Source organism: Symphalangus syndactylus, chromosome 15, assembly GCF_028878055.3.
Source record: "Symphalangus syndactylus isolate Jambi chromosome 15, NHGRI_mSymSyn1-v2.1_pri, whole genome shotgun sequence".
Taxonomy (NCBI): domain Eukaryota; kingdom Metazoa; phylum Chordata; class Mammalia; order Primates; family Hylobatidae; genus Symphalangus; species Symphalangus syndactylus.
The window spans coordinates 6,597,567-6,610,562 of NC_072437.2; the positions used below are offsets into that span (position 1 = coordinate 6,597,567).

At 60.4% G+C, this 12,996-nt stretch overlaps 1 protein-coding gene across 3 annotated transcripts in view; it reads right to left on the bottom strand.

Annotated features, from left to right (window-relative positions):
• Positions 1-4,235: 4,235 nt before the first annotated feature.
• Positions 4,236-12,996, bottom strand: part of TMEM255B (transmembrane protein 255B) — a 51,483-nt gene continuing 42,722 nt past the window's right edge. The window contains exons 7-9 of one of the 3 annotated variants that reach the window (XM_055244391.2): positions 12,813-12,972; positions 9,721-9,864; positions 4,236-4,737 (exon numbers count right to left, since the gene is read on the bottom strand). In XM_055244391.2, the coding sequence (XP_055100366.1) occupies positions 4,570-4,737; positions 9,721-9,864; positions 12,813-12,972 (472 nt within the window). In that variant the 3' untranslated portion in view covers positions 4,236-4,569. The remainder of the gene's footprint in view (positions 4,738-9,720; positions 9,865-12,812; positions 12,973-12,996) is intronic. The other 2 variants (XM_055244392.2, XM_055244393.2) reach the window with 2 other exon arrangements.

Below are 12,996 nucleotides of genomic sequence, written 5' to 3' on the forward strand. Positions count from 1 at the left end.
TCCCCACCTGGCTCCCAGACACTCCTCTTCCCACAAGAACCAGTATCCCTGACTAGTGACTGCACCTCCCTCCCTATCCAGAACACACTGAGAACACGCTTGCCTCCCCAAAAAGAAACCATATCCCTGACCAGTGACTGCACCTCCCTCCCTATCCAGAACACACTGAGAACACGCTTGCCTCCCCAAAAAGAAACCATATCCCTGACCAGTGACTGCACCTCCCTCCCTATCCAGAACACACTGAGAACACACTTGCCTCCCCAAAAAGAAACCATATCCCTGACCAGTGACTGCACCTCCCTCCCTATCCAGAACACACTGAGAACACGCTTGTCTCCCCAAAAAGAAACCATATCCCTGACCAGTGACTGCACCTCCCTCCCTATCCAGAACACACTCAGAACATGCTTGTCTCCCCAAAAAGAAACCGTGTCCCTGACCAGTGACTGCACCTCCCTCCCTATCCAGAACACGCTGAGAACGCGCTTGTCTCCCCGAAAAGAACCCGTGTCCCTGACCAGTGACTGCACCTCCTTTCCCAGTCGGCTTCTGTCTGTGGACACGCCTGCTCTGGACACTGCATATAAACAGAACACAGTCTTCATGTCTGGTGTCCTTCCCTGAGCACCGTGTGTTATAGCCTCACCCCTAGCACCCGTTAGAGCTTCCTTCCTCTCCGTGGCCGGGTGACCCGCGTGTGGATGGGCCACGTCCTCTCCCTCTCCATGGCCGGGTGAGACGCGTGTGAATGGACCACGGTAGTATTGTTTTCACACTGCTAATAAAGACATACCCGAGACTGGGAAGAAAAAGAGGTTTAACTTACAGTTGCACATGGTTGGGGAGGCCTCAGAATCACGGTGGGAGGCAAAAGGCACTCCTTACACAGCAGCAGCAAGAGAAAATGAGGAAGAAGCAAAAGCGGAAATCCTGATCAACCCATCAGATCTCGTGAGACTTACTCACTATCACGAGAATAGCACGGGAAAGACCAGCCACCATGATTCAATTACCTCCCGCTAGGTCCCTCCCACAACACGCAGGAATTCTGGGAGATACAATTCAAGTTGAGATTTAGGTGGGGACACAGCAAAACCATATCGCCCATGTCCCTTCCTCTCTCCGTGGCCAGTGACCCCATGTGGACGGACTGTCACCCATGTCTTTTCCTCTCTCCGTGGCCGGTGACCCCATGTGGACGGACCATCACCATCTCCTTCCTCTCTCCGTGGCCGGTGACCCTATGTGGCTGGACCGTCACCCATGTCCCTTCCTCTCTCCGTGGCCGGTGGCCCTCCAAGTGGATGGACCGTCACCCATGTCCCTTCCTCTCTCCGTGGCCGGTGGCCCTCCAAGTGGATGGACCGTGTCCCTTCCCCACTCAGTAGTTGCCTCTGCTTGGGAGCTCTTATGAGCAGTGCTGCTGTGTGAAATGTAGAAACAGGCAGGAGGAGACTCCCTGTAACCCAAGGCCCCAAGCTAATAAGGTGGGGCCAGTCTCAGTAGTGCCCTTCCCCAGGCATGACCTGCAGCTGCACTAGGCCCCCACCTCTGGGCTGTAGGAGAAGCCTGTCTCCTGTGCTGTCCTAGTGAGGCAGGGAGTGCAGCTGGGGCCATAGCACCCCCCAAACCCCCCAGCAGCTCCTGCCCCACCATCCCCTCCACCCCGTCTCCCATGGTCTCCAGGGTCTCACTGGCCTCGGCTGTGCGTGGGAACCAAGCAAGGGCGGAATTGGGAGCCCATCCCTCCAGAGGAGGCTGGGATCAGAAGGCCCCAGTGGAGCCCAGAGCGGGGGTTTATCAGACCGTGACTCAGGCCGGCAGAGCTTGGTGGCCCCAGACAGGCTCCGTCCATATGAGACAGGTGCACCGCGAGAGCAGCCGCCGCCCACACTGCAGGCCAGGCATTGGCCGGAGCCCTGCGCCGGGCGGGAGCTGCCCTGAGACCTGGGGTACCCTCCAGCCGCCACAAGCCTTGAGTCAAATTGTTCACATTCTTTGTGGCTGGGATAAAGGATAAGGACATTTTTGTGGCAAGAACAAAACTGTTGACCTTGGAGTTGAATATTTTTGAACAGCTTTTGACTCTAGACAAGATTAAAAGTCAGGGAAGATCAACGTTGTGTTTGGGGAAAGCTGGTGAGTGCAGCCTCGGGGAAGCACTCTGATGCCCCCACACCGCACCCTGCGACCGAGGGCTGACATGAGGGGAAGGAAGGTTATTCCTGTGACTTTGCTGGCCAGGGCTCCAGGGGGCAGAGGCTCCCTGCCCAGACCTGCAGTTCAGCTTCTCTGCTGTTTGCACCCCTAGGACAACAAGAGGCCCTGGGGCCTGCACCAGGCAGCTTCGGTCACACAGGCCGAGCTCCAGGGTGCCCAGGAACTGCCCACACAAGACCACGGCACCGTCATCGCCCACAGGGCCTCCCCTGAGGTAAAGTCAGAGGCTCAGGGGCCCGGGAAATCCGTGGCATAGTTTTCTTCCCCCACAGCCCTCCCAAGTGCGTCTCCCGGCGCTCCAGAAACCTCTTGATCTCTGCTGCTTCTTCAGCTTCTTACCCGGAGCCAGGCACCTGCAGCCCTGGAGGAACCTGGTGGTGAGTTTCCAGACAGGACGCTGCACCTCCGGCTCGTGCCCGACCTCCTGGACTGGTTCAAGGCCAGTCAGCCCTGAGGAGAGGCCAAGACCACACTCTCCTGGAGAGCAAGCTCGTGAGGCTGGATTTTATAAAATAAAAATGATAAGCAGTGGCGGCTTCCCAGACCAGAGCTGGCTGCAGGCCTTTCAGAGGCCCGTTGGCGCCCCTGGGCCCGGCCGGCCACCATCCGTGTGTGGATGTGCGCTGCAGGCCTTCTGCCCAGGAGCGCTGAACACGGGATGAGACCCTCTGTCGGGCAGAGGGAGGCTCCCGGGCAGCAGAGGGGGCAGGAGTGTGTCTGCACGAGTGTGGCTCCCCTCCACCTTATCTTTTTTCTCCCAGATCCAGGACTGGGCAGGGGAGGAAGTCCCCGCTCCACCTCCCAGGTGGGCGCTGTTCCGTGAAGTAAGCTGGAGACCTCAGACTCACTCGGGAGAAGAGCGGTACTTGTTCATCGTAGGCACGGGGGGGCTTTGCAGGGAGGGACGTGAGGCCCTGAGAGCAGTGAGGCCTGGGGGCGCCAGCTTCCAAGGGGAGAGGGAGAGGGAGTGACTGGGGAACTGTGAGCAGCCCACAGAGCAGAGACGGCGACTCAGTGTCTTGTGGCGCCTCCAGGGAGCGGTGGGATCGCCTCTCACCTGCCCTCCCGCCCAGGGAGTCCTTGGTTCCCTGAGAATCTGACTTTAGGAGTTCAGAGAAAGCCTCTCCCCACATCCAATGCTTTCCAAGAGACTTCGGCTACTTTGGGGTGGCGCATCCTGAACTCCTGTCACTGGGACGCCTGTGACCCACCCGGGACCTGTGACCCACCGGGGACCTGTGACCCACTCAGGACCTGTGACCCACCCAGGACCTGTCCTGTGACCCACCCGGGACCTGTGACCCACCCAGGACCTGTCCTGTGACCCACCCGGGACCTGTGACCCACTCAGGACCTGTGACCCACCCGGGACCTGTCCTGTGACCCACTCAGGACCTGTGACCCACCCAGGACCTGTCCTGTGACCCACCCGGGACCTGTGACCCACTCAGGACCTGTGACCCACCCGGGACCTGTCCTGCGACCCACCCGGGACCTGCCGCTTCCCAGGCGTGCTCATCTGTCTCCCCAGATGTGCCTGGCAGGTGCATGCTGGGCCCGCGGGGAGCTAAGCTGGTTTCCACAAGGAGTGCTGCGGCCCCAGACCCTGAGCCAAAGGACCCCGAAGCACCATCCCCCACTATTCCCAGCGGCCAGGGGTCCTGAGACACGGTGCGGTGAGGGAGCAGCCGTGGAAGGACAGCGGAAGCCCAGCCACCGTAGCTGGGAGACAGCTCAGGGGGAGACCCTCGCGCCAATGGCCCAGGCAGATTTGCTTCCAGGGCTGGGAAAGATAATTGGGCCCCCAGATTCTGGCAACTCACAGGCGGTTAGACACAGCGCTGGGCATTGGAGCCGAAGAGTCCTTCCCTTCCTGGCATACGTCAGGAGCACAGCACGAGGGGCGGGTGGGTCCTGCCCTGCCCTTCTCCAGAACACAGATGCACACACGAATGTGTAACGCACAACGCATGTCCGCAAACAAGAACACACAGGCAGGGAGGCACGGGGCCGCACCCTCTTTGCAGAATCATAATAGCTAATTAGTTAAGGGATGTGAAAACACCAGAACAACTGCTCTCAGAGGAGGAGGCCGGGTGGGAACTTTCAGCGCCGTTTGGTGTGAGCAGAGCCCGAGCCGAGGTGTCACCAGCCTGGGTCTGGAGGGCCCCACTCCCTGCCTGGTCCCAGCCTCCCTCACCAGCGTGCCAGGGAGGGAAGGAGGGGACAGACTTCTGGAACGTTCTCCTGGGTTCTCTAGGAGGTTGGCCACAGAAGCGGGATTTCTAGAGGTTGCCTTTTTTTTTTTTCAAACAAACAAAAGTTATCTTTTACTCCACGCCTCTATCAGGGTGCGTAGGGGGGTGGCTTCTCCCCCGGGGGAAAGTAGGTGGGTGCGTAGCGCGGTGGAGCCTGGCCGGGAAGCCCACAGCCAGAGCTGCCTGGAGAGGGCGGCTGCAGGTTCTCAGACGAAGCCAGGGCAGAGGAGGGCGCGACTGGGAAGCGGCTGCAGGGCTGCAATAAACAGGGCCCTGGGTTAGCAGGTGAGACCACCCCGTGCCGGACTGCAGGGAAGCCTGACATATACCAGGGCCACTCACATGCCCCCCACCCACCCCGCCAACCCAGGGCCACTCACACAGGGCCCCCCGCAGACCCAGGGCCACTCTTACGCCCCCTTCTCCCCCCGCAGACCCAGGACCACTCTCACAAGCCCCCCACAGACCCAGGGCCACTCTCACGGGCCCCCCACAGACCCAGGGCCACTCTCACGGGCCCCCCACAGACCCAGGGCCACTCTCACAGGCTCCCACCCCACAGACCCAAGGCCACACCAGAAGGAGCAGCCCCAGCCCTGGGCACAACAGGAGAGGGTGGCCAGGGCCTTATTGGCACAACCTTGGCTTCCACAGCTGCATGGGGCGGGGGGTGGACGCCCCAGGAAGGGTACACCCAGACCACATCCCACTTCCTCGCAGCCAGTGAGCCTCTGACCTGACTCCAAAACCGACAGTCAGGGTCCACCAGGCCCGGGGCCCCTGGGCTCACCCAACACTTCATATTTAGGAAAGTCCCCATGTATGAACCCCACGCATCCACACGTCCAGCAGCATGTGGCTGGTTCAGTGTCACCATGGCTGACTCAGTGGCTCACACACGCGTCTGGGTGTTGCCGTGGAGGCGTCTTCAGGTGTGATTGACACCCTTGCGTACAGTGCCTCAGCCCCTGGACACAGACAGTCCCTCCTCTCCACTGAAGGCCTTAAGGAAAGGGGCTGCGGTCCCCAGGAGAAGTGGACTCTGCCCCAGTGGCCTGGGCACTCCCGGGGCAGCGTCACCCTCCCTGGTCTCCAGCCTGCCCCCTCCCTGTGGTTGTGCACCTGCAGCCCCACAGTCGCCAGCCAGTCATTCAGAATCGATGGATTGATCTGTCTTCACACGTAGGTACCTGTATTCTCCCATAGGCTCTGCTTCCCTAGAGAGCCCTAACTAACACCCACTCAGGTAATTCTGAGACCAGAAAAGCGAAGAACGGTACAGATTTTAAACTGATACATTCTAGTTTTTCTCCAACTGCCAACACACATCTTAATTCTTTTCTTTTTTTCCCCCTTAAATTCTAGGGAGAAATTCTAATCAAATTTTAAATAAATAAAGCAAACAAACTCCTTCTAAGAAATAACACAGTAAGAGTTTTTCAAACTCCAAGCTACCAGATGTGCTCTGTGTTCCTCTTGCCCTAGCCTGCAGGGTCCCATGAGAAGCCAGCTGCCTGTCTGAGCCTCTCCCTGGAGAGCTCTGCACTGCAGACGCCCTGGGAGCTAGCAGGACCTCTGGATCCTGACAGCAGAATTTCTGCACAGATGTAGGTAAGGCTGAGAATGGGGCCCTCGCTCAGAGGCTGACAGCCCAGGCTCGTGGGAGCCAGTGGCTCAGGGACACCTGCCAACCTCATTTCTTTCTTCCCCCAAAACTCACACAGGTTTCTGGCCACAGGCAACAGAGTGAGACACTAGGGAACATTCTCTCAAGTCTGCTGGGAGCTCCCAACTTCCAACTCCATAGCACCCGCTCTTCTTCACGGCAGATGAGCAGTCAAGGAAACTAAGGGGTAAACCCCAGGACCACCGATAAACCCCAGGAACCCATGGAGTAACTCCCTAGGAACCACTGAGTGAACCACCAGGAAGGACCACAGTGTAACCTCCCCCAAAAAACCAGAGTAAACCCCGAGGAACCATGGAGTAAAGCCTCAGGAACCACAGAGTAACCTTCCCAGGAAACACAGAGTTAAACCCCCAGGAACCATGGAGTAACCCCCAGGAACCACAAAGTAAACTCCCCCCCAAGAACCACAGAGTTAAACCCCCAGAAACCACAGTTAAACCCCGAAGAGCCACAGAGTAACCACCAGGAACCACGGAATAAACCCCTAGGAACCACAGAGTAAACCCCAGGACCACGAGGTTAACCACTGAATGGACAGGGCCCCCCTAGGGACAAGCTATGCCCATGAGTAATCTCATAAGGGAAGGGAGGGCACGTTTCTTAGTAACGGGGCAGGAACTCATCCTCTGCTGTGATGCCACGTCCTCCCTTGCACTTCATGCCCAGCAAAGCTGCTGGGTACAAGGAATGTGATCTCTTTAAATTGTCCTTTTGATTAACTGCTCAAACCTCCCCCCTCAAGTCACCGTTCCCCATCCCCCACTGTCTCAAGTGGGAGTATTTTCTGCCGCTAACGACTTCCATGGAACACCCTGAATATTTTCTCTCCATTTCTGCGGAAGCAGAGCCCCTCGTCTGTTGTTCTTCTGAGGAGCACATGAGCCTCATCTGATTTGCCATCTCTGAAATCCAATTATCAGCGTCTGTATATTAAGCTCCCACACACGCTGGCACAAAGGCTGGCTGGGCCATCCGAGGGCCCCAGGCCTCCCCATAGGAAGAGGGGAACATCCACCCTTTGTGTAAAGCCAGAGCCCCAGGGTGGATGAGGATGGAGCACCATGGGGATGAAGTGGATCTGCCCCGTGTCCCCCATATCCCGTAAGCCCGCGTGTAATGGGGACGACCGCCCCCCACATCCCGTAAGCCCACATGTGACAAGGAGGACCACCCCCCACATCCCATAAGCCCGCGTGTAACAGGGACGACCGCCCCCCACATCCCGTAAGCCTGCGTGTAACGGGGACGACCGCCCCCCACATCCCGTAAGCCCGCGTGTAACGGGGACGACCGCCCCCCACATCCCGTAAGCCCACGTGTGACGGGGAGGACCGCCCCCCACATCTTACACCTCCGTGGGGCTCACAGGCAGGGAGGACGCACCTGCTTGAGGGAGTCACCAGCCCCTCCCTCCATAAAGCCTCACTGTCTCCAAGGCCCCAAGTCAGAATGCAAACTTGGAGAAGCCGGGCCCCTCACAGCCAGAGCTTCAGACAGCCGGGCCCCAGCACCAAGGCAGCCCAAACCAGCCCTGGAGCCAGACAAGAGGAAGGGGCTGATGGAACCACGTGTTGTCTCTCTTCTGGGGCCCCGAGGGGCAGCAGCTGAGGTTGATGGTGGAAGACAGCACCGGCCACCCAGGCTGTGCTCTGGGGTGCAAGTTCCTGGCACCCATGCGATTCCAAGTCCGTGTCTGTGCAGAGCTGCTTGGGGAGCACCTGCAGGCCCAGCGTCCCTGGAGATACCCCTGCAGGCCTCCAGTTCTGGGCTTGGCAAACTTCCCACGGGAGACCAGGAGGCCAGAGAGAAGCCCCCAGGACAGGGCTGTGGCCCCGGGGGGGGAAGGGGCACGGTCCCTGCCATGATGGGGACGTCCCTGGGGCAGGGGCAGGAGGCTTAGGGAAGGATGAAGCTGCCTGTGGCACCACACAGACGCGCCTGCCTGCAGGAGTGACCACTACAGGGTCACTGACAAAAGCTCCCGCCATCTTCTGACCCTGGGGACCACATCTTCCCCCGTCACAGAAATGGAAAAGATGCTTCCAGGCCAGACCTCCAGCAGGGGACTTTTGTTCCCAGGGAGCAGGGCCCCAGCTTTATATTCAAAGTGAGAGGGGAGACTGAGGCATGAGGTGCAGGGATCCCTCCACAAGGAGATGGTGTCAGGCTGGGGGCCCTGGTCATCTCCACTGAGCCCAACAGCTGTGGTGTCCCGGGCATGACTGAAGGTGGCTGCCCCAAGCAGGCCCTGGATGCCAGGGACCCCCAGCAGCCCCACAGGCCCCTGGACCCCAGGGACCCCCAGCAGCACCATCTCCATGAGTGCCGGTTCCTGCTCCCTCCTCAGGGTCCCTGGTGCAGGTCCCCAGGGTGAGCTGAGGTCGTGGCTCTCGGGCCCTGCTCAAACCTGAGCCCTCTCTGTCCCGGACGTGAGGGCGGGGTGTGCACAGGCCTCCCCCGGATGTCACTCTAAGGAAGGTCTCTTCCTGCCAACGTCATGTGTCAGGAGCGAGTCCTCTTGCGGAATATCTGAAGACCTGTGTCATGCGTGACTTCCAAACTCACGACCCCCCACATTCACCCTGCCCTTCCCCGCACAGAAACATGTCACGGTGCGTGCTTGCAGCTTCGTCGGGCTGGGCCTGACACAGCTCTCTCTGCAGGGTCTGCTGTTAACTCACGCAAAAGGACCTGCCAGTCAGCCGGGCATGTGGGCAGTGCCTCCCACCCAGAAAGGAAGCCCAGGTTTATCAGGACCAGGGTTCTCAACTGTGCCCCCTGGGGCACGCAGCACGTCCAGACAGGGGGCACGGGGCACATCTGGAGACAGTTTGGGTTGTCACACCGGCGGCTCTGACATGCCACAGGCAGAGGCCAGAGCCCGCCAGCACCCTCAGCACCTAGGGTGCCCCAGCACGGCGGGTGGCCAGCCCTGAATGCCTGCAGTGCCAAGGTAAGAAACGCAGCCCAGTCTGTTTCACCCATGGCCACAGCACAGAGCTTCGTGGCACAGAAGGCGGTTGTGCCCAGGAGTGGAAATGGGACAGGCAGGCAGAGGCAACTGTCCTGCTCGCCCCCCACCATGGCCTCTCCCTCCTTCATCTCCAAGGTCAACAGCATCATGTCAAGATGAACTCTATGATGTCTCCATGTCTGCAGGTAAAATGGGGTTGGATTGTGACAGATCCATATGGCTCCACCTAAATAACTTGGCCGTGTCCACAGGACGTCCACCAGTAGACAGACGCAGGAGCCTCCACCACTGCAGCGGGGAGCCGCCCAGGCCTGTGCGGGGCCAGTCCCGGGGTCAGAAGAGCCAGCTACCAGCAGAGCATGGTGGCGGGTCACCAGGGCCACCTGGCACAGTCCCCGGCCATACTTGCAGGGAGGTTGTGCCCCGACGGCCGGGTTGTCACTGACACTCACCTCCCATCCCTAATCCAGAAGGTGAGGCGGCGGGAAGACATCCCCTCCAACCCCAGCCCCATCCTGTCCATCCCACTGCCTACGACCAGCGCGTCCAACTCCAGCAGGTGACGCTGGCCCTACCTGAAGGGGCAGAGGGTAGGACGAGCAGGTCGGGACGGGCTCGGGCGTCGGGCGGAAGCCTGCGTAGGCCAGGATCTGCTGGGCGGGGTTGTAGAGGGTCTGTGGTGGGACGGCTGGGCCGTAGGCCAGCTGGGACAGAGGAACCTGCCATGGAGAGGAGACGGGCGGTCGGCATATACCCCCCAGTGGAGGGAGGGGCTGTCCAGCCTTCCTAGAAAGCCCAGCACCCCCGACCCCCGCCTCTCAGGCTGGAGCTAACCCGAGCCCAGCGTGCGTTTACACCCAGGCTGGAGCTAACCCCAGCCCAGCGTGTGTTTACACCCAGGCTGGAGCTAACCCCAGCCCAGCGTGCGTTTACACCCAGGCTGGAGCTAACCCCAGCCCAGCGTGCGTTTACACTCAGGTTCTCTACATCTTGGTCCCAGGGCCCCATCACCTGCTAGTCACACCGGGTGACCGCTTGGCTCGGGCTTTTTTAATTTTGGGAAAAAAAAAAAAACCACTGGTTTCCTTCTCTCCGGGCCCCAGGGTCTGCTTTTTCGGCACAGAAGGGTGCAGGTGGGGAGGGTCCTCTCAGCACCGGGCTGACGGCTCTCACTTCCCCAAGCCTGTGCCCCAACCAGCATGGGGTTTCTGGGGAATGCGAACAAAACCAAAGTCTCCTAAGCTCCCATCCACACTTTCACTGACTCACTCAGGCAGTTAAAATTCTCCAAAGAAGGTGCCGGCTCTAACTCAGGCCCCAGCCGGCCTCATCCCCTACAGAGGGAGGGGCCCACGGCTCACACAAGCTTCAGGGCTTCCTGGGCCAGAAACGTGGGGACTGGGCCGAGGGCACCCGGGCTTCGCCTCCCTCCCCACCTTCACACAGGTGCCACTCCACCTTCCCCAGCCCCCACCCCCGGGGTTCAGCAGCACCCTGGAGGGAAGCCAGGGGAAGATGGCAAAGGCAGGGAAGCCAGGCCAGAGCTGCTGCAAGGGGTGACGACCCGGGGACACGGTGACAACCCCGGGACAGGGTGATGACCCCAGGCCTGAGGTGTCCTCAAAAAGACAGCAGTGCTGCCTACACCCCTGGGGCTGAGAGCTCCCTGCCCAGTGGGCGCTGGAGGGTGGGAAGGGGCAGGGCCTTCTGGGCAGCTGGTCTTTGGTCCATATGTGCAGGAGGCCGTGCTTCTGCCTCAGACCCTGCAGAGAGCAGGGGGGCAGCCAAGGTGGGCTTGGGAGGTGGATGGGCATGGAGGGTCCGTGCTCCATGAGGGAGGGGCAAGAGATTTGCAGTTCTGACAGGTAGAGGGGTGGGGAGGCCTCTGAGCTGGGGGTGGCCTGAGGATGGGGCCGGGGCAAGTGCACAGAAACCAGAGAACACGGGGGTCACGGAGTCACACGCGGAGGTGGCCCCTGAGAGTCTGGCTCAGCCGCCCGCCCTTGCCAGCACGTTAAGTGCCTCCCACGCACCCGTCACAAGTAATTTGCCCTCGTCTATGAAGGGCACATCCAGCTTGGAACGTTAAGGAATGAAGGAAGCATCTTCATTCCTTAACAAAATGTTTAAATGGCAAAATCAACTGAACTCATAAGAGTGCCTGCTTGGTGGGTGTGAAGTTAGCAAGCCCTCTCCTTGCTCTGCACACCTGAGCTTTGGGTTTGAGAAAGATTTCCTGGAGCCGGGTGTGGCTCTGCGTTGTGGGCTGGCCCTTGGGGTATCTCCTGTTGCTGATTCTGCACTCCAGCATTTTATCACCGGCTTTAATGAACACACGAGCCCCTTCCGGAAAACCCTGGACACCCCGGGCCTGGGCGGCGAGCGTGGCGCCTGCACCAGAAAAGCATTTCTGTGTCCTGTCTACAATCTGGCTGCAGTTCCTCCTAGGACAGCCGCTGAGAGGAGACACTGAACCGCCAAGGCAGAGAAGCTCGCACCGAGGAGACGCCAAAGGCGCCCGGAGCCCACACGATCCCTGGCAGAGACCCTTCCAGACCCCAGACTCCCACTCCCACCACAGGGGCCGGCCGGCTGTCACCGCAGAGCACCTGGGAGGCGCCTGTCTTGTGTTGGTGTGTGGGCGTCTGGGGGCCCAGGGTGGGGCTTGGTGGGCCACTGGGTGGGGAGCCAGAGGGCTGGACCTCGGGATGCCAGGGTCACTCTCAGCTTCACCAGTTTTGTCTGGAAGCACGGAAGTGTTGGGAAAAGGAGGAGCTGAGAAGCAGATGGCAGGAGGGTTCCAAGCTGAGTTACTTTTTAGTCATGGACAGTCTCTGGGACGAATGGGGCATGCAGAAGCTGCTCAGGAGTGTTTTCCCTGCCGCACTGGGCTGGGTCTGGCCTGCAGGATGTACGTCTGCCTGGTGCTGCCCGGCCTCCTCGCGTGGATGCAAGAGGGGGCGCCCCTCGTCCCTGGGCTGCCATTTGGATGTTCTGGGGGTTGGGGCTCCCTCACTCCTGGCTGCCCATCCCTTATGGCTTCTCTGCAAGTTCAGGGGGCGGGGTTTGCTGGCCGCACACCACAAGAACATCTGGTTTGAAACAGGCGCCAGGAGAGGGCAGAGGAGGGAGAAGGGAGAGGACAGCCGGCCCCGGCCAGTGATTCCCTGTGGTTTCCCGGGCGAGGGCTGGCCTTTCCAGGATGGGTCCAGCCTACCTCCTGCGAGGGGCCCCGTCCCTCCCTCCTCCTGCCCAGGCCGATCCTGGCTGTATGGGTCTCGCCTCTGGGGTTTGCGAAGGCACCGGCCCGGCCCCAGCCCAGACCTGCCCGTCTGAAGCCCCAGGCAGTTGCTAACGATGGGAGCTTAGTGCGCAAGGGCTGGGCCTCCCTCTTGGAGCTGAACATTGTTTCTTGGGGATGGCTGTGCCCACCTCAGCGGGGAGGCAAGGATTAAATCAGGTGATTCTTGTGACGGGCTTGGGACAGGACGGCCCCGAGGTGAGTCGGTGCATGCCAGCTGTCACCCTGACACCCTGCTGGCAGACGCATGGGCCTCAGTGCCCCATCTGTAAAGTGAGGGCTGGAGGCCCCCCAGCCCACCCCGGGGAAATGGACCCGGAGCCCCGGCTCCCGGTGAGCAGTGGGGGTCCCACCGAGGGGCCTCACCATGTCCTTGAAGGCCCCCAGGACGGCGGCGGTGACGATGCCCAGGAACAGGCCCAGGACGTTCAGAACCGCAGAGGCCCAGAGCAGGCGGTACAGGTGCAGCACGTCCTGGCAGCCACGGACGCCGATGAACTCATAGTAGGCGGGCGACGGCTCCGCACTGCACAGAGGGGGCACCACGGCG